The sequence below is a fragment of the Lynx rufus genome, unplaced genomic scaffold (assembly GCF_022079265.1).
Source record: "Lynx rufus isolate CCGP_SWC_20201006 ecotype Redwood Valley unplaced genomic scaffold, mLynRuf1.p SCAF_6, whole genome shotgun sequence".
Classification (NCBI taxonomy): domain Eukaryota; kingdom Metazoa; phylum Chordata; class Mammalia; order Carnivora; family Felidae; genus Lynx; species Lynx rufus.
This window is the reverse complement of record NW_025814878.1, coordinates 93,129,294-93,150,393: the sequence shown is the minus strand read 5'-3', so window position 1 is coordinate 93,150,393 and position 21,100 is coordinate 93,129,294. Positions and strand designations below refer to the sequence as shown.

At 35.3% G+C, this 21,100-nt stretch overlaps 1 protein-coding gene across 2 annotated transcripts in view; it reads right to left on the bottom strand.

Moving 5' to 3' along the window:
- The window catches only part of BMP5 (bone morphogenetic protein 5), a 114,219-nt gene that overhangs the window by 7,846 nt on the left and 85,273 nt on the right, over window positions 1–21,100 (bottom strand). For both annotated transcript variants that reach the window (XM_047102910.1, XM_047102911.1), the window contains exon 4: window positions 8,951–9,145. In XM_047102910.1, coding sequence (XP_046958866.1) covers window positions 8,951–9,145 — 195 coding nt within the window. The remainder of the gene's footprint in view (window positions 1–8,950; window positions 9,146–21,100) is intronic.

Sequence of the window (21,100 nt, the reverse complement as noted above, 5' to 3'; positions counted from 1 at the left end):
ATACAGCACTCTTATTCTTTGGGCAAATTCTTCTTGGGGCAGAATAAGAATTGCACAGGGAATCAATTTTGCCCAGGACAAAATTGGACAAGCATGCTGTAACAGTAAATACAAGAACATGAAATGGAATAGTTGCCTGTGTAATTTTTAGGGGAAAGAAATAATTGATTCTGGTGTTATTTTGATTCTATAAATTTTTGAAATTCATAAGAAAATAAAAGTCAGCAATGCAGTAGACCAGGGGTCAGAAAACATTTTCTTTAAAAAGATAGTAAATATTTTAGTCTATGGGGTCTACCATTACAACGAGTGAACCTTGCCACTACAGCGTGAAAGCAGCTATATACTAATGTAAATGGATAGATATGGCTATATTCCAATAAAACTTTACTTTTGGAGGCTAAAATTTGAACTTCATATGATTTCTACAGGAAACAAAATTTTATCCTTCTTTTGAGTCTTTTTCAAACATTTAAAAATGTAAAACCTATTCTTAGAAATTCGGTCATACAAAAAGAGGCCATGAGTCCTTACTTCGCCAACCCCTGCATTAGACAATAACAGGAATATTATTCATTCATCCTTGTCTTAATTAAAACCATCAAATATGAATAAAGACATTGTAGCCAATAACACATACAAGTATATATGAAAAGCCATAAACTGGGGCGCCTGGGTGGCGCAGTCGGTTAGGCGTCCGACTTCAGCCAGGTCACGATCTCGCGGTCTGTGAGTTCGAGCCCCGCGTCAGGCTCTGGGCTGATGGCTCAGAGCCTGGAGCCTGTTTCCGATTCTGTGTCTCCCTCTCTCTCTGCCCCTCCCCCGTTCATGCTCTGTCTCTCTCTGTCCCAAAAATAAATAAAAAAAAAAAACGTTGAAAAAAAAATTTGAAAATCCATAAACTACATATATGGTTACATGAATTCCATGTTTATAAAAAGAGAAAGTAAAACTTAAAAGTCAAATAGATCTGTTCCATCTATGCAACTTTTCATGAAGGCTAAGTGATGTATATAATGTAACATCACATAAAGGTAACGAGCAATGAAATTTATAACAGAATCTGGTTCCAAGAGTCTGATTTCATAAAGCATTAGGACCATATGTTTATTCTGTCAGAAATAAAAATTAATGGATGAGTGAGGTGAATGTGGTACCAAAACCAGCAAAGCCTACAATTAGGTTTACTATAAATGGTTGGCAGAATAAACTAAAGGAGGAAGGACAAGGAAATTAAATTTATATCTTTAAAATTATTGATTGACAGCTCTTTGAAAATTATAATGAAAGGGATATAATGCCACTGTAGATTAACCTGCTGAGAAATGAAGAATTCTGCCAGAAATTATTAAAATGTTCTGTTGCCACAACCACACTAGAAAAGTATGCTAACATTCCTCAACCACAGTGGAGGTGTTACAAATACATGATTTCTTTGTTTTGTCTCATAATGGTAATAATATTGAGAAACCAGTGCCAATATTGCAAATATTGGTAAATACTTTATGCAAATTTCTTTATGATCAGTTTCTGCAAACAGTGCAAGGTTAATCTTTTCTTTAAGGAGTTATTTTGTCTTAGAAAAAAATTGTGAAAAAAATATGGAGGTTAAAAGTAGCAAAAATCAATAATCCTGAACTCTACATAGGACTTCAATGGTCTGTCTACTAGTCTCTGAAAAACAAACATTCAAGCAAATAGACATGGGTTAGTTTAGCTATGAAGTAGGCCAGAAAAATTAAATCCAGACAACTCCATATACCAATATGGGTTTTCTTTCTTTCTTTCTTTCTTTCTTTCTTTCTTTCTTTCTTTCTTTCTTTCTTTCTTTGAAATCTAGTATGAGCTTCTTCAGTGGGTGAAATATAGACATATCTATAAAAGAAAAGAAAAAAAAATACCCAAAACACAATTTAACACTCAAGCATGTCAAAAGCTTAAGTAAGTCAAATATGATGAGAAACTATGCTTCAAACTAAAAGAGGTGTTAGCATTCTCATGCTCAGGGCCCAACAGAAAAAAGGAAGTCAGCACCTAAGCAGCAGGGTTTTCACTAATTTATAGAAACTGGAAATGACAAGTGAATGAAGGTCTAAGAGGTAAAGAAGCAGGAATAATACTAAAATAGACTGATAATGTAAATCTTGATATGGCACTGGGGGGGTACAGAAATTCATGATAAACTCCAAACACATAACAATCCCTTTCAAAGATAAGGGATTTTCAAAATGCTACCGCCATTCTATCTTAATCACCATCTTCTATAGCCAATGAATCCCTCTCTTGAATTTATGCACAATCCACTAGGAACTACTGTTATTGATTTGTGTAGCAGTAACTGTGTTCTTCTACATACAAATGTCTGACACAGAACAGATTACAACAAAATAATAACTATTTGCTGTGTTTGTTGAATTCTGGTTAGCAAGGCATCTATGTGGGTGATCCAACTAATATCTTCAACTTTGAACTTACTGATGTAAAAACTGTCCACAAACCTGAGTTTCCAACTCCCCACCAGGCATTTCTAAATAAAAGCTTCCTAAATGCCTCCTACTCACTATTTTTACTTCTGACCTTACACTCTTAAGATGCTACCCTTCAGATCACTACTTTGGTTAACAAGATCACTGTCACCTAGTGGCCCAAGTGAGAACGTTTAGTAAGTTTCTTGATTTTCTTTCTTTCTTCTTCATGTCCTACACTACATTAGTCCACAAAGCCCATTGACTGACCCATTTCTAGTCTAGATAACCTTTTGTAAACCCCGTGCTCTCTTAGTTACCTCACACTTCCTCAACATCCTCTTCCAGTAACTTTGACCTGGGATAACAGTTCATCCCTGCTTTCCTCCTCCATCTCTCACCATAGTCTTCTGTCCCTTTTACAGAATTCCTTTTTGTCCTTGCTTATATTTAAAGTACTGATGCTCCCACAGGAAGCTCTGTTTTTTTTTTCTTTTACTTTATTTTCTGTGTCACTGTCAAGTCCTAAGCTCTATCTAACAATCTGGGCTCATATCCGTATCATTTTCCTATACCTTCCACTTATTCTTGACACTCTCATCTCCCAAAGCCTGTCTCACCACCCGCTGCTGGCCCCATCCCACATGTTTTGGTTTCCACTTCCCCTTTCTCCAATCTATAATCTTTGCTACTTGGAGTGTTGGACTAGCCTCCTAGTCATTATCTGTGCTTTCGATTTCCTCCCTTGGCATCCCATCCTTCACTCTGATGCCAAGTTTAACTTTTTAAAATGCATATCTGATTATGGTACTCCTTTTTCCAATTTCCAGATGAAGACACCATAGTTCCTAACTATCACATACTCTACTCTTTATAATTTGGTTCCTGCATACTTTTCTAGTTTTTCTCACACCTCTCACACAAAGCAACTTGCATGCCCAGGTATTTAACATGGATTCACGGCTCTGTAACTGCACATCCATCTGAAATGGCTTCACCTCCCTTTCCATTTCTGGAAAATGTCTATTATTTCTCATATAAATCCCTCATGAAGTCTTTTGAGCCATACTTGGTATTGCTTAGGTGCTCTCTCCTTCCTACTATTACACTACCTTATATCTACTCGAATAGAATTGACCTCCTAATAATTACTAACTCTCATGTCTTTCCTATTGTCTGTGGGAGTGGTTTTTAAGAGGCAAATTCCTTAGTTATCCATCTTTTATCAGCATATAGTTAATACTGTGCTTAGTGCACAATGGGTGCTTATTTATTTAAAAAAATTAATGTTTATTTATTTTTGAGAGAGAGTGTGAGTAGAGGAGAGGCAGGGAGAGGGGGACAGAGGATCCAAAACAGGCTCTGTGCTGACAGCAGAGAACCCAAAGTGGGGCTCAAACTCACAAACTCACGGACCATGAGATCATGACCTGAGCCCAAGTCAGACTGAGCATCCCAGGTGCCCCAATGGGTGCTTATTTAATATTGAATACATTTATTTTACAATAAATCATGCCCAGATGTATTCTCTCCATGGATTCTTTCTAGACAGAGAATTGGCAACAGACACAATCCATTAATGTCTATTGACGAATTTATTTTATATAATTAATTGCTCAGATAGACTGGCCACATTAGTGAAGGCCTCTAAAATCCTTCTTGTGGGGCGCCTAGGTGGCTTGGTCGGTTAAGCGTCCAACTTCGGCTCAGGTCATGATCTCACGGTCTGTGAGTTCGAGCCCCGCATCGGGCTCTGTGCTGACAGCTCAGAGCCTGGAGCCTGTTTCAGATTCTGTGTCTCCCTCTCTCTCTGACCCTCCCCTGTTCATGCTCTGTCTCTCTCTGTCTCAAAAATAAATAAACATTAAAAAAAATAAAATAAAATCCTTCTTGCTTCTGAAGTCTCAAAGGCCAAGAAACTCCAATAAGCAGGAATATTGGTACTTTTTAGGGAGAGAGCTTCTAGTTTTCTCTGATATAAGAGTCTGAACTCTTTATGCACCAGTTCTGAAACACCAAACCATATAACTCACTAAGAATTAACAGTGATAATGGCTTATACCAAATAAGCCATGTACCAATGTTCTCAGTTTTTTGTTAATATTAATTCATTTAATTCATTTAATTAATTAGTTCATTGAATTAATTTAATTATCATCTGAGGGGGCAAATACTATTAACATTCTCACTTTACAGATGAAGAAACAGAGATAGGGAGAGGTGACATCTTGTCCAAGATTTTACAAATAGTAAATGGTGGACTCAGGATTAAATGACAAAATCCTAAATAGATAACAGATAAATAAATGTACAGATAGATAATATATGCACAAAAATAATTGTTGCTTTAGGAGGGATTTCCAAAATTTTGCATGATTCAGGGCACAAATAACAGTTTTTAGTGTTAACTATTAAATAAATCAAGTGAATTAGAAACATTCTCACAGGTGCAGCCTTGTAGGGTTTCCACTGCAACCGTGATCTTGAGAGCCCCAATTTGGAAACAACCAAAATGCTGTTTAAGAGTGGCATGACTAAATCTACCCTGACACACACACTGCTGACTATATTGCAACAGTTAAAAAGAATGAGGTCACTCTATTTGAAAGATGGCTGAGACATATTGTTTTTTAAAAAATCCATAAAACCAACTCTATGACATTCTGGAAAAGCCAAAACTTTGAGGACAATAAGGAGACCGGTGGTTTCTAAGGGGAGAGAGAGATGAATAGCCAAAGGAAAGAGGATTTTGAGGACAATGAAAGTACTCTGTATGATATCATAATGATGGATACATGTCGTTATATATTTGCCCAAACCCACAGAAGGTACAACACCAGGAGTTAACCCTGATATAAAGTATGAACTTTGAAAAATTATAGATTCTTCCTTGTGATTCATCCTTGGTAAAAAAGGCACCATTCTAATGAGTAACATTGATAATGGGGGAGGCTAAACATGTCTGGAGCAGTGGTATGTGGGAAATCTTTGTACCTTCCTCTCAATTTTGTTGTGAACCTAAAACTGCTCTAAAATAGTCCTGAAAACTACATAAGATATATAATTTATGTAATTAAAAACACATAATAAAAATATATTCTCCACAAGAGATGTATATAACGAGGAAAATATTTGCAAATACATGTACAAAGAAGTACAAATACCATGTTGATATGTGTACCAGAGTAACCTATTTCAAAAGTATTTAGGGGATCGAGAGAGAATTTTAGTTTTGGTTATTATTTGCTGATGTTTAAGTAATGAAAATATGTGTTAATTACATGATATAAAACCTTTTGGGGAAATAATTGTAATTAATTGTTCTTTCTGGTTTTGATTAACATCAGTCTGTCCAAGAGGCATGACTTTATATTGTATGTATTAGGCAAAAGATAGTGCCTATCAGAGTTGAAAATACATATAAAATGTTTCCATTTCAATGACTCTTTGAACTAGTTGGCCTAAGAAATCACCAAGATCTTAGGCAGAGCCACTAATGACTGGATTCACCTTCAACTACACTGAGTATCCAGCACACAATAAGCAGACTTTTCAAGATCTGCAGTGAACGAGGACTTGCCATTTGTCTTACAGTTCTTCCAAATTCTTAATACTCTATTCTTTTCAGCACTGATATAGTCCTTAGAACAGCATCTTGTTCTCAGCAGATTCTTTACAATCTTATCAACCTAGTACATACAGCATTTTTAACCTAACTAATAAAATAGCTATTACTTCCAGTTCCTTCCTCCACATGTAAAATTCAAATAAACATCCATTGTGCTGCCTCATGGGGAGGCAATATCTCCCGCAATGTGTCTGCTCAAACTCCTTGCCAAAAATCTGAATAGAAACAAAGAGGGACAGGTTCTACAGAAAATCTGGGCACTGTGGCACTGTGTATACTCCCCTGAAAGAGGAATTTAGTTTTTTTCCATACAATGGACACATTAATTTACTTAACAATTCCTATTTTGTGCTAGACAATGTTCTAGGCTCTTCCATAGAGCGAGCCTACAGAACAAAGGGTTACTAAGAAGTTGGAAGGCAAGAATCTTTGAAAGAGAAAAGAAATTGGGTAGAGAAAGTGAGAATGACCTGGGTTTTAATTCTCCTGCATTAACTGAGACTTTTGACATTTGGCAATATGCTTTGGAGAAGAACAAAATGCAATCAGGTAAACATCTAATACAACTCTCTTCCCCCATTGGCTTCTTTCTTAGCCATGTAGTCTTCAAACAGTAATTTATTGTAAAGGCTTAGTGCTATTACAGCATTTATTATTTATATTTGAATAATTTTAAAATTTCACTGGCATTTCAAGTCTCCTAAGTATCAAATTTTGTGTTTATATTAGCATTCCCTTTCCTTAAACCCCTGTCTGTTAGGCCAAATCCTATGAGACTTCTTCCCGTCTGCTTGATTACTACCTATTGAAAGGTTACGTCTCCTAGACACAAACCAGCTACTTTCTTTCTTATTATCAAAATATGAACATGCTCCAAAACATCTACCACATATTTCACAGAAATGGCTGCCAATGACAAACTTTTTAAAAAGAAAATATTGGTCTGTATTAGAGTAATTTTGTACTCTAAACAGTGTTAGGAAACTGGTGAAAAGTTACATGATTTCTGCTCCATGTGTTTTATTCATCTCTAGTTATAGAAGTACATTTGTTACTTGTGGTCAGAAAGAGAAGATAAATAGAGTTCACCAACAGGGAAAAGAACTTTGATGATTTCAGTCTCTGGAACGCCTCTGCCACAGTCGTTACAAGCTCCAATAATAAGTATGCAACTTGCACTTTTCCCTTTGTGACTTCCTAAAAAACTATTCACTATTCTATCCATGGTTAACAAAACTTTTTCTTAATGCAGTCTGCTACATCAAATTAAAAACATTTCAACCAATTTCAGAACCATTCTACATGAAAAGAAAAATATACAACTTTGACAGGCTAGTATTTACAGGGAAGAAAAGGTCTTAGAAAGTTATTTTTCTCCATCTTTCATATGAAGCAATTATAATTTTTGCCAAACTAAATATCTTGTGAAGATCTTTATAAAATAGCTTTGTAACAAGGCACAAATATCATGTTTTAATTTCAAGTGAAAAATATGGCTAAACTTATTTGTTGAAAAATCATTTTAAAACATTGCTCTATATGTAGTATGTAGTTTAGTAAAATGTAATTTCATAAAGAAATCTATCCCCATTTCTGTTGCTGGATACATCAAATAGACTTCTTAGGAAGCTTCCAGTGAACTCCAGCTTAGTATGTTTGTGGAGCGTCCCAGGTGTAAAAAACTTAATAAAACGTATTATTTTGGTTTTATTTATAATCATTTCTTAACACACATATACATGTGAGTAACAAAAAAGTGCAGTATGATTTGTCAGTTTCAAGTGATTGAGGGGAAAAAAAATGAAGATTTCAGGAATAACGGCAAATATTGTCTGAATGTCTTTTTGGAAGAGTAAAGCATTCTAATTTGTTTGAATACCATATGCAGGGATCTTGTCTGTTTTGTTCACCAGCTCATCCATTGTGCCTGGCAAGTACACTCCATATGGTGGCCATTAACATAGAACACATACTTTTCAAATGAACAAACATATTGTACTCAGTTGGGATGTTCTAGGGTAAATTTTCCCCTTCAAACAGATTTATTTTTTATAGATAAAGAAAATTTCTTGGAATAAAATAGCCATCATTTCCATCTAAGAAAGGCTTACGAAAATCTGTTTGCAGCCTGGACTAAACAAGGTACTTACTGGTATAAATAATATGATTCAATAACTTCAGATTTTGGCAGTTAACCATTCATTCCAAGCTACTGTATTTCTATCTTCCTTTTCGATCAATTAATAAATTAACTTGCAAGTACATTGGGATAATTGTGCATCTGTAATATTTTGTTATTAAATGTTATACGTATGTGTGTACGTACATACACATACTTAAAGCAGATTATCTAGACAATAGTGTCCAAATAATTAGTGGAAATGGAAATATTATCTTAATTTCCATTTAATCTGTCCTGCTTTTATTGTCAGAAAAAAAAATGTAAACTGCATGATTCACATGTATCGCTTCAAGTACTAAAGAAGTATTTTTCTGTTGAATCTACCTGGTTACCCATCCATATTTGAGAGGTTCTGGGAGATGTCAACTCAGCAAGTTGTGCAGTTCAGTTTTGGCTAGACTCTGTTGATGTAGCCATTTCATAATTTTATTACTGCCAGCTTGATTTTAATTTGAACTGAATCTTTCAACATACAAAGGCGAGTCGTACTTACTTTGAAATGCACAACTGAGTGATTCAGTGATGAAACATCCTGAGGATGTTCGAAACATTGCTGCATGATTTAATAGACCAAACAAAGGTATATCCAAAGGGTAAATTTATTGTGGCTACTTGATTTGCAACATATGACCCCATAACTCTCTGCACACAACTGCTGCTCTGGTTTTATCTTACCTCCGACACTGGACATTCTGGAGGAGTCCTGATGAGAGTTGGATTTATTGCGGTTTTGATTTTTCCGTTTGTTCGCCGCTCTCACAGATCGAAGAAGTACCTCACTTGCCTTGAAGAAGGCCACCATGAACGGTTGTTTTGACTGAGGCCCATGTCTTCCCACGAGACCAGCGGATTTTACATTGATACTTCGTCCTAGAATGGAACGCACAAGCACTTGGTTTATGAAAAGAGCTAAAGTTTACCTGCCGTGAATGAATTCTGAGGGTACTTTGAAAAAGTAACATTACTTTTTAAAACATGATCAGAATGTTTTCTTTGCAGGCCACAGATTTTTATAAACATTGAGAGTTTGCTGTTACAGACAATTATCCATGCTTGGTTTTCCATTTTGCTTCATTCTTCACCACAGAACACCCTCAGGCTGCCTTCACTAGCTGATCCTTCTCAGACCTGGAAGTCAGCAATATTTTATATGGAAAGGCTTGACTACCATCAGCCTGGAAATGTCCACATTAAGTAACAATTTCAAAAATATTAGCTACGGGCTCTTCTGCATTAAATGCCCTATAATTTTCCTCTAAGTGATAAAAGCCGAATGGCTGGCTGGGTGTTTCTACTTTCTCCAGCTTTTGCACGCCTTTCAAGTGTTAATTAGTGCTGATAGCCTTCCCCCTTCACCTCTGGCCTGTGCCCAGCAAACTTTACATAGCTATAGCTCCACTAAAAGCTCCTCACGGGTCATTCTGCAAGTCCCTGCTGGGGATGGAGGTTTGCTTTAAATTCCAGTTCTTTCTCGACCTCAGAAGTATTTTGAAGTAATCATGGAAATGTCAGAGTCCCTCCCTTTCTGAGTTTTGACGCACCTGGATGTTTACTGAAAGGATTTCACAAGTTGTTAACGGAGCCTGGAGATTCTCAGAAAGGAGACAAGACTCCAGGTGAGTTTGGAGACTCACCTTTGTCTCTAAACCAGCCTGCATCCCAGACCCTTCTGAGGCTGTCCGTGTGGTTGTGTATCAGAGAATGATTGCAACCAGAACCTGTACCAGGAATGCATTAGAAGTCAAGGTGTCTTAGAGACTAGAAATAGATGTTGATAAAGAACCTCTCCCATTGGGTAGTAATACTAATACTTACAGTAATGCCAAATGTGTTTGGAACATTGGCAATATATGTGCCAGGCATTTTTCTAAGTGTTTTCCATATGATAATTAATTTGATTCTACAGATACTCTAGGAGTTAGGTGTTAACTATTTTCCCCTTTTGACAATTCACTCTTGTTCTGCTCTTCTAATTTAAAAAAAATCACTGAAAATTATATATATTATATAAATATATGTAATTTATATATGATTATAAAGAAATATATATATATAATTTTCAGATACATGTGTGTGTGTGTGTGTATATATATATATATATATATATATATATATATATAATCTTCCAGTTCTAGTCTGATATCTAGTTCTATGAAAATCACCCAAGGAGGAATAACTGTTTAACCTTGGGTTGTAAATTTAGTTGAGAATTGCTAAAAACTCATGCAAAGTTTCTACTCTAGATACAGAAGTTACCAATCTTTTAAGAGTAATAAATATATAATGTGGCTTGAAATATGTGCATGATTGACTCTGCCTCGCCCCCTGAGAGATGAGCATGTTTTCTTAAAATATTTATTCAGTAAAGACTGTGGAGTAACCTCAGTCCATTATAAGACCTGACCCACCTTAGAAGAAAGGGAAGGAAAACAAGTCCTTGAAACGGCATCAATGGCATTTTAGCAAATAAACTCTTGCTCTTAACAAAATTTATTTTGGCAGCATAAACACTTTTGTGTATACTTGTATTGTGCAGAGACCTTCTACCGTCAGAAAATGAGACTGTGTCATGTGAGGCTGTGCAGCTGTTGAGAGGGACACAGAGGTCCTTTAAATGTGGAGGTATTGGTTAAAAGGGGGGAAAAAAGAAGAGTGCGTGCTAATCCAAGCTGCATCCGTATCCTCATCAATTGTTCTACAACGTCTCAGGAAAACTCAGTTCCCACAGTTATGAAAATGGCTATCTGCCTCACAAACGCCACTAGGCTCAGTCCTACCAAAGAATTTACAAATAATCAAAGCAGCAAACCTTAAACAAATAAGCATATAGGTTCCTCTTTTTAAATGCAAACTTACAGTGGCTCTATGCCAGAGTCTATATTTCTTAGAAAAACTCTATCACTGGCATAAATGAAAGAGGCAGTTTGATTTGTGGTCAGAGCAGTTTCCATTCGACTTCCACTGTAACAAATGTATTAATTCAGCTCAGACTTCCTCCTTCTGGCAGCCCTTTTGCTGTAAAAAGAGAAATTAGAAGTTCCAGCCAAATACCATACCTTGAACTGACCCACTTCAATACATAAACACTTTTACAACATGTTTATTCAGGTGTAGCACTTGAAATTGGTTTAAGATGTTTCCAGTGACAGAGAGCTCAGCAAAAGAAAAAAAAAAAAAAAGAAAGAAAGAACTGAGAAACTTAGCTGTTATGGAATAAAATAACTGGCAATCTGTTCTTCAAAATTTTTTTCTATCTTGCAGTACAACATAAAATGTATTTGTTGAGCTTTTATTTTGATTTTTTTAATGAAGTGTTAATTTAACAGGAACCAAATTTTTACTTGCATACATTGGTGACTGCAGAAATCATTTTTTAATATATGATCTCTCTAATACTAAAATAGGTTGCCACAAGATGTTCACAAATGGAATAGAGTAAAATCGGTTTTCCATTCATTACAACACACACTGCCCCTTTTATAGTTAAATAAGCACTTAACACAAAGTTCCAAGTTTCCTTTGGGTTGCTAGAGAGTATCTTTTATTATCATTCTAGAGATTTTCAAAGTTTTAATTTTTATCTGTGCAGAAATAATACTGCCCTGAAGATTTACGTTCTGAAAACTGTAAAGATGTGTGTTGGTTACAAATATGGGTTTCTTGGCTTGACAAAGGTGGATATTGTGTGTGAAGAAAAGTAGTCTTCAAACCAATGTGAACTCCCTTTAAAATAACTTTTGATATTATTAAGTTTCCTTTTGGTTTCCTTTTTATTTCAGCAATGAGGTGACTATTAAGATTCCATAAGTTAATGCTTGTTCAGTTGCTCTGAGTCTTGAGCTACACCAATAGAACAGTAACTATGTGATCACCCCTTCAGACACAATATACCTGTGTTGATCATGTTGACTAACCTTTTGAATGGCTGAACAGTTGTTTTTGCTAAAAGTGCTAATGGGACCCAGACTATATTGCATGTATTAAAAATAGTGAATCTTTTATTAAATGTGTTTGAAAATGTTGAATTTTCTTTTTAAAAGTACAGCTTGTCTTATTTTTTTAATATTTCTTAAGTTTTATTTATTTTGAGAGACACCAAGCCAGTGTGAGTGGGGGAGGGGCAGAGAGAGAGGAAGAGAGAGAATCTCAAGCAGCCTCCACACTGTCAGTGCAGAGCCCGCCACGGAGCTTGAACTCATGAAACCATGAGCTCATGACCAGAGCTGAAATTGAGAGTCGGACACTTAACCGACTGAGCCACCCAGGCACCCCAGCATGTTTTAGATATTGCAAATATATAAAGAAGGAAGCTTCCCTAAAACATTTGATGTAGAAAAATTTTATATAGGTGTGTATCATAGTGGTTTTATTTTTCAAAGGTGATCCTTATTTTTGATTTCTAGCTAAAATCAATAGATACATAAGGGTTAAGGATTGGATGGATATGCAGTGAAAATGGAAATGGGCTTGGGTAGTGAAAAGAATATTAAATAAAAGGATGATAAGGACACCAGCTTGAGCCCAACCTTCAGCTCCTTGGGATTTAGGCATGCTTAGGCATAACTAGAACGTTGCTAGGTTTAATGCACTAGGCATGGAGTATAGAGCAGACTCATGAGAAAGAATTCATCCTAAGAAAAAGGTGAACCCAGAAAGTATAAATTCAGGACAATGTCCCAGTGAGTATAGAGAAATGAAACCATTTGAGCAGCAAATATATGGGCATATTATTTCTCAGTTTCATCAACCACACAGTGAGTAAAGACGGGCTTCAGGTGATACCTTCTAAAGAAATGATTATTATTCTCACACAAAAATCTGAGAGGGAAATATGTGAGGCTGGAACTCTAACCTAGTAAATTTTGCCATAGCTGAAGCTGGAGATTTGAGACTTTCAGACCCGCTACTCTGACCCTTATGACTTTGTATAAGCAGTGGGGTCAGGGGATTGTATTCACATGTGCCTAAGGGTACAACCATCCATTTCAAATTTACAGTCACTGAGAAGGTAGACTGGCAAACAAAAGATCTATCCCAAAGTTACTAGTGTTATATCTCAGGCCATTCTTTTCGGAAAATGTGACTTTCAAAATGTTTATTTCTTTAAAAAGAAGGTTATTAAAGGAGGCTCTGACATAAAACAGCTCTTCAGAGGCATGTTGATATTATAAGGATAAGTGGTTCCAAATTTGAGCATTTAGTTTCCCTCCAAAATACACAGTTTGAAAAACATTCATTTGAGGGTTTATCAGTCTAATGTTGATATCGCTCTAAGATGTTTGCATAAATTCCAGTTTGCTTTTTTTTTCTCCTATAAACCCATGGTAATTGACTGCTTAACCCAAAACACCTGTGATGGAACTAGTGCCCAAATTACCTTTCCTTCATTTTGAAAAAGACTCTTGCAACATCCTTTATGGACTATTTCATAGAAGACAAATCATTCTATGTCATTCTATGTGCATTGTTTCTCATCCACATATCCTCTTGATCTGCCTTTATTTTCAATCTGTGATTAAATTTGATTCTGGTGCTCTTAAATTATAGTTTCTGTGACTCTAAATTATACTGGATTCTACCCTTTTTTTAGAAACAGATGATTTAAAATGTGCAGAATTCACTACCCAGTATACAGACTAAATCCTTTTTATATCAGATTTTAAGGAATGTGGGGAAGAGAGAATTCTGTCTACTTAAATTCCATATGCATTCTAACTCAAATTGACTTAAATTAAGCATATTGTATTCTAGCTATAAATTTCAACTCCATTATAATTTGATCAAATTTGCTTAGTTTCTAGTTGTATAGTAAACTCCCTATTGCCAGTTATAAGCACATGGATTTGAAGTATCACAAACATAATTTTACATTCGTGCTCAAAACTTTCTTGTGTTTAAGTTGGTTTACATTGCCTTGTAATCTTAAATAAAAACAAGGAAAAGTTGGGACTTGAAACTATTTCATGTTGCTGGAAACTCACAGTTAAGTGGTATCTGGAAAAATTTTTTGAGCTTTAGAATACAAGGTAGTAGGATCTTTGATTTGTTCTTCAAAGTAATTCTGGGGTCCTATTCGATGAGCTGGGCACTTCATGTAATGCCTTTGCTAGATCTTTCCATTCCCTTCTTCATACTGACATTTAAAAGAGTAAATTAAAAATAATCACTTTATTTTATACGAAATATTATATATGTGCAATTATATATTCATTATTAAAAAGTGTTAAAAACAAAAGAAGGGACAAATTTGATAATATATGTGAATAGGATAGGATTCTGTGGCTGATAATAAAAGAGAAATGACACACTGGAGTTATGAAATCCATGAAGGGCAATTGGGAACCAGATCCTGACACAGTGACATGAACTAGGAGTTGAGAATTATCTGCAGACAAGAACTGAGTTTACCATTCCTGGTAACATAACCATAGAAAAAAAATCCATTTTCCTCTATCTAGTGTGTGAAGGGTAAAGAAGATTAAAGAAAGAAGATATTTTTTAAAGAGTTGAATTTTTTTTTTTAATTTTTGCTGAAGGGACTGTAATGCCTCACAGTTTGAGAAAGTGGTGGGGATTAAAAAAAAGTGTTCAGAAACATTGGCATGATGAGTCAAGGCGCACGTGAGGGGTAAGGGTGGGGGACACAAACATTCAGAACTGAAACTCATGCGACTGCAGGAAGGAGGGCCTGGGGGAAGAAAGGCCGAGAACTGTAAAGGAGCAGAGAGGTTTGTGCCTAGTTGTGGAAGCTGTCCAGAACACTCAAGTGTTTTATTGCACCAAGGGTGGGACTGAGGTGATGGAAAACGATCGGTCTCCTTCCATAGGACATCATTCTGAAATGAGGAGGCTTACTGTCTCAAGCCTGACAAGCCCAACAAATGTTTTTTACTCAGGCCTTATTTTCAGCTTGTGAAAATAGGAATCTCAAACTAGGAACTGCAGTTTACCTTCACATAAGCACTTATTTTTTAATAGCTCTTCTCTTTATATATAGCGCTTTTCCCCTGAGACCCTACAAGCTTTACAGACATCATCTGTCACATGCTCCCCAAAGATTGGTTAGCAGTTGGTCTTACAGTCCTCATTTATTTTAAGAAAGCAGAAACATTCTTTTCACAAAACCATGAGAAGAGTGGATTATTTTTAGCCCTGTTTCCAGTCTGATGTGACTTTTTAAAATAAAAAAGTCCACACTTCTTTCCTTTCAAATCATAGATTTAAATAAAACTATAACATAGCAGAGTTTCCACAGAAATCGACAAAAAGCCTCGAAACACTATTTCTGTGGGTTAAGAAATCAGTGAACAGAAATTTTAGAAATCAAACATGTTTTAGTTTGTTTGATAGCAGTAAAATTAAGTTAATTGCAGTGAAATTAAATTATTTTCACACTTCATTTTAGCTCTAGTAGGTGAAAGTGGCCTTTGAAATGAACATAATGCAGTTACTTGGGAAACTGATAAGTGTCTAAAGGAAACATTCATTTTTACCAGTTTATATGATATATTATTCAAAAGAATTGTTATCATACAGAAAAACATGGTTCATTAAATGTATGATCTTTCCTTTCCATTTGATGAGTAAGCCATGAAACCATCACAAGCTACTTGCAGAATCTTTAGACAAGTCCATACCACCAAAATGAAAGAAATTTATTTTGACACCTAGTAGAGAATGAAGAGAGTAAAAGGTATTTTCCAAAATATGCAATGAAGACCTGATACTGAGATACCTAAAATGTACACCATGGTAAGTATCTGTTTTTGAAAAAAAAAAAAAAAAAAAAGTTAAGACTTTTGGGAGTTAATTCTTTCCTTCACATATGAAGTTTGGATCACAAAACATTTTTTTAGTGAAAAAAAGCAGAACTTTTCTTCACCCGTTTCTCATGTCTCTGGCTATGGAAAGAACGTGAACTGGCCTGCCTCACATAAGGGAGCAGTCGCACGATGAGATCTCACACCACCATGAGGCCACGCATGGTGTTCCCCAGAGCAAGTGCATCCTGCTGAGCTGTCTGCATGCAAAATAATAGCTGGGTTCCAAGAGCATTACCTTTTGGTTATCCTGGGTCAGCAGCAGCATCTGATTTCATAGCCTAAGTAGATCTTTCATATTTCCATTAGCTCCATTACTTTAGAGAGAAATTACGTGAATACTTCCGCATATAAATATGAGTACCCATAATAAGTAATAAGCATGCTCTTCAAAAGGATCAAGAAAAGTGGCAATTGAGAAGGTTGGCTAAGTCAGTACTTCTGATGATAAAACAGTTGCCATCTATTGAAGGGAGGTACCTCACTAGATGTATATGCACCATATTTACACCTTGCAATCACACACGGGTTACACTTGAAAACTGAATAAAATAACAATCAGAGAAGGAGCGGATCTTTCACTCATCCCTGTCAATCCTAAAGTAGCATGCTATTCCTTTAAGTGTTCCCCTTTGTTGAGGATTGGTTAGGCCTGATGCTTTGTCTTGGGTCTCTGCTTTCCACCTTGCAAAGACTCCAGGAAAACCATCCATCTCAGATCTGTCAGTGACACACACGTAGTGTCTGGAAGAAGTGTTACAGCTGCTTGTTTTGTTAAGTTCAAGGTTGGACTTTCCTTAGTAAGCAGGAAAATAAGGATTCAACACTTCCCACCAGCCATGAAAGGGCAACTGGTTTCCCCAGTGTCTATGCCACTCAAATTGCAATGTGTCACGCTACAGAGAAATGAGCATTCATTTCTAAGCAGCTGAGTTATGTAATCCCCTTATCAAAGTATTTTCCCTCTACTTTCAATTTCAAATTCTGATCACCTCTTGCAACACAGCTATTGGCTCTGTTTGTCAGACACTTTTGCTTCTCTTTTGGTTTTCTTCTCTCCCACTTGAGCTTACACCAGGTGTGCCAGAGGTGAATTCTCAGTTGCACAAAATACAGTGGCAGCTCATGCCTTATATTCACTAAAGCTTCTCTTTTCTTCCCACTGTGTTCTCTGCTCACGATGCAAAACAAGCACTGCTGTTATTTTCACAATGTGTCTTTAAGAAATACGGATCTGCAATAGGTGAAGTTCACAAAGAGAAGAGTGGGAAACACGGAGTTAACTCTAGTGTATGATGAGAATAAGGAGAATCTCATATTGTTCATGGCTCTAAATCAATATTACCATGAAAATATTTACCCTCAGATCATTAGTTAAACCAGAATTAGAGTCTAGAATAGGGAATATAACGAACAACAATAACTGGCATATGTTCCTGACATTGGCATTTGTTTGGCAAGATTGGTGATCCATGGTTACTGTTCTGAATTAGGGAAAATCAAAAACAGAAATACAGATGTAGCCAAACACTTCCATATCCTTTTTCATTAAGGGAAATCTAAAAAATGGTAAAATACATCTTTCACCAGATAATGAAGTAAGACTAACTCCTGTTTGTCTCTGCTTACTTTAAATCACTGATTTCAAAACTCTTTTTCACGTATGTTTTTGAGTTGTGATGATAAAATCTGGATAAGAAAATTATGTTTACCATGTGTCTCTCATTGAAATATCAACATACTATAAATTAAAACAAAGAAAATTGCCTTTAAAACCTAGTTTTAAAACATTGTATATATAATGGACATGGTAAAAGCAAATTCAAGTTCTTCCATTTATTACCGAATATATTCCATAATCAACATCTACTTATAAAGGAAAATTATTTTCTCTCTACGAACCATTATACAAGATTAAATTAGGCTATGAGAGGCCCATTTCAGCCTACTGATCAGATAAAAAATATAATGCAGACATTTTAGAAGAAATAAGAATCATGATTCTTCCTTTCTAACAGAACTAAAGGATCTATAAATTACATTCTGATCATTTTGTTCAAAGCACCAGGTTTTTAGAAAAGCAGTCATGGTTCACCCAACTAAGCTCTGCTTATAGGGAAACAAAATGAAACAAAACAAAACACAATCACAAATTTTAAAACTCGTGTTTAATTGCCAGAGGATTTGTTTTTCAATTTTGGGGGGAAAATCACCCTAATGTGTTGATTCAAAACACAATTCAGCTAGTCCAAGATCTCTTCAGGGTTGAAACAATACCAACTCGCCGTCAGCTTTGATGCTGGAAGGTGGGAAGGTGAGATGGGGGAAAGAATTGACTTCACACTGACTTTCTGTAAAATAATTTTAGAATTTGGAAACTGCATGCTTGACTAGCCTCAGGGCAAGTTTGCTGCACTCCGACTTAAACTACAAACTTGAGCACCAGTTGCCATTTAAAAAGGGCGGTGAGGGAGGTAGATATGAGGATTCCATGATGAGGAATATGGATTACGGGAGAGAAAATGACAGGAGAGCCTATCAAAATACATTAGTGAGATATATACTGTACCAAGGAAAGGCATGTTCATTATTAAATTCAAAATAAAGAAATTAAATTTGGCTAAATTTAATTACATGTTGAAGTGAATCACTACCTTTTCTACTTTTTGATTTATGAGTGTATCAAATTAACTATAATTGTGTAGGGGCTGAAAGAAATACTGAAGTAGTTAGATTTAGAAAACAAAAAAATATGGTTAAATTGCTGTTACTTTTTGTGGTAACAAAAGGTAGATCAAAATTCAATACCAGACAGAAAATATAAAAACTCAAAGGTAATTCCCAAAAGGTCCAACATAAAATTCAATTTTGTCCCATAACAATCATTATTAATAGCATTGTTTTATTTGGAAATTATAAAATTACCTTTATTTTTTTCAGTTTGGAATTTGTACAAAATTCATATAATTTGTGGGAATCATAGTATATAAGAGCTGGCTCTGAAAATAAATCATCATTAGATTCATGGGCAAAATTATTAAACTTTCTGAGACTGAGTTTCCTCATGTACGAAATAGGATAATAGTGAAGATAAAGTAGATATTCCATTTAAAGAGCTAGTAAAATGTCAGGCACTTAATAAGCTCTCAGTAAATGTTAGATTCCATTAGTTATTAATATTATTGCAACTGACCATCACAGCAAATACACAGTTTGAATATTTATTTAAGATGAACTAAAGATGTACCTAGGAAGTAAAACTTAGGTTAATCACAAAGAACTAAAAAATATGAAATATTAGCCTGGAAGAATAATTGACAAATTTGGCAAAAAAATATTGCCAAAATCAGGGTATAAAAAAGCATATCTTTATGTAGACAGAAGATAAATTTTGATAAATAGAGTGAGCTTGAAAATACATGAAGTATAGTTTATGAAAACCATATATGACTAATAAGAGAATTAATAAACTCTAGGGTTGAACAAAGTACAAATTTACCAGTGCTCCAATATTTATGTATAGTTACTCTAGCTATGAAAGACATATTGATGATTTTGCTCATTTTTATGCAGTGGGAAAATTGCAAAAATCTAAAGCACACAGAGAAGATTTATGTTCTCTGATGTGCTTTAAGACATTACACGAGTTCGAAAACCCATAGGTCACAGCCTACATGATTTTGGAAAATTAACAATACTTATTTTAAACCACAAGGGAAATCTATGTCGTACTTATTTTCAATAGACATTTTTACCATAAAGATACAGGAATTCTTCTCAATGGAAACTTTTCTGAATCATTCACATAAAGTGACCAATATAGTTTGTTTCTTCTAGCCATCTTTTATTTATTTTCTTAATTTATTTTTTTAATCTTTATTTATTTTTGAGACAGAGACAGACAGAGTGCAAGTAGGAGGGAATGAGAGAGGGAGACACAGAATCTGAAGTAGGGTCCAGGTTCCCAGCTGTCAGCAAAGAGCCCGACACGCGGCTTGAACTCATGAACTGCGAGATCATGACCTGAGCTGAAGTTGGATGCCTAAATGACTCAGCCACCCAGGCCACCCCTCTTCTAGCCATCTTCTAAATACCTCTCCATGGTTTGATTCATACAAAGAATGATTTTTTAGAAACTAATACATTTCCATAGATTAATTTATGCTTTAATGTTTTTGAAATTCTATAGAAATAGGATGGACACTGAAGCCACTTTAAAGAAAATGTTCTGGAAAATTTTAGATTAAGTTTTATGTTTTGTTATGATACTGAAAAAGTTTTTGTGGCCCTTAAAGTAAAAGAAACTATAACCTGTCTAAATGTTGTAATAAGAACTCTCTAAAAACCTTAGTAATTATAGATTATCAACTGTGAACTTATATCTGATTCCTCCCATGATTACTTGAGAATGTGTTTATGACCAAATATTTTCCCTCTACACACACGTGTGTGTGCACGCATGCACACATTCACCTACATGCACCTATCCCAAAAGAAAGTTCATGAGATGTCTAACATTTCTTTCCTCTCTTTACCAGTTTCTCCATCTCTGGTTTTTATACAATATCTTTAGTTTTGGTTTGAATGTGACTATTTAATACCAGGTTCCTTTAAGAGGGTACATTTCCACTAACTGCACCCTCTCTGAATATATTATTTATATATGTATAATGCTTAAAGTATAAATTTAAGCTCATAAATTACAATTAACTGATAACTTATGCAATGTAACAATCCTTAGAAAAAAGGTCAAATAAATGGTGAATTCTTCCAGTCACATGTAGCTCATTCTCTCGCCATTAACGTCCACTTATTAGGCACTTCTTTTTTCTTATGCCTAAACCTGCTTCCCCCCTCCCCCCCACCTCACATTAATTTAATTTCTGGTAAAAGTTCAATTTTATTTATTTATTTATTTATTTATTTATTTATTTATTTGAAGTCTGTTCTTCAACTATCTTCCTAATTTATTCTTAAATATTCATCTAAAAGTCAAGCAAGTATG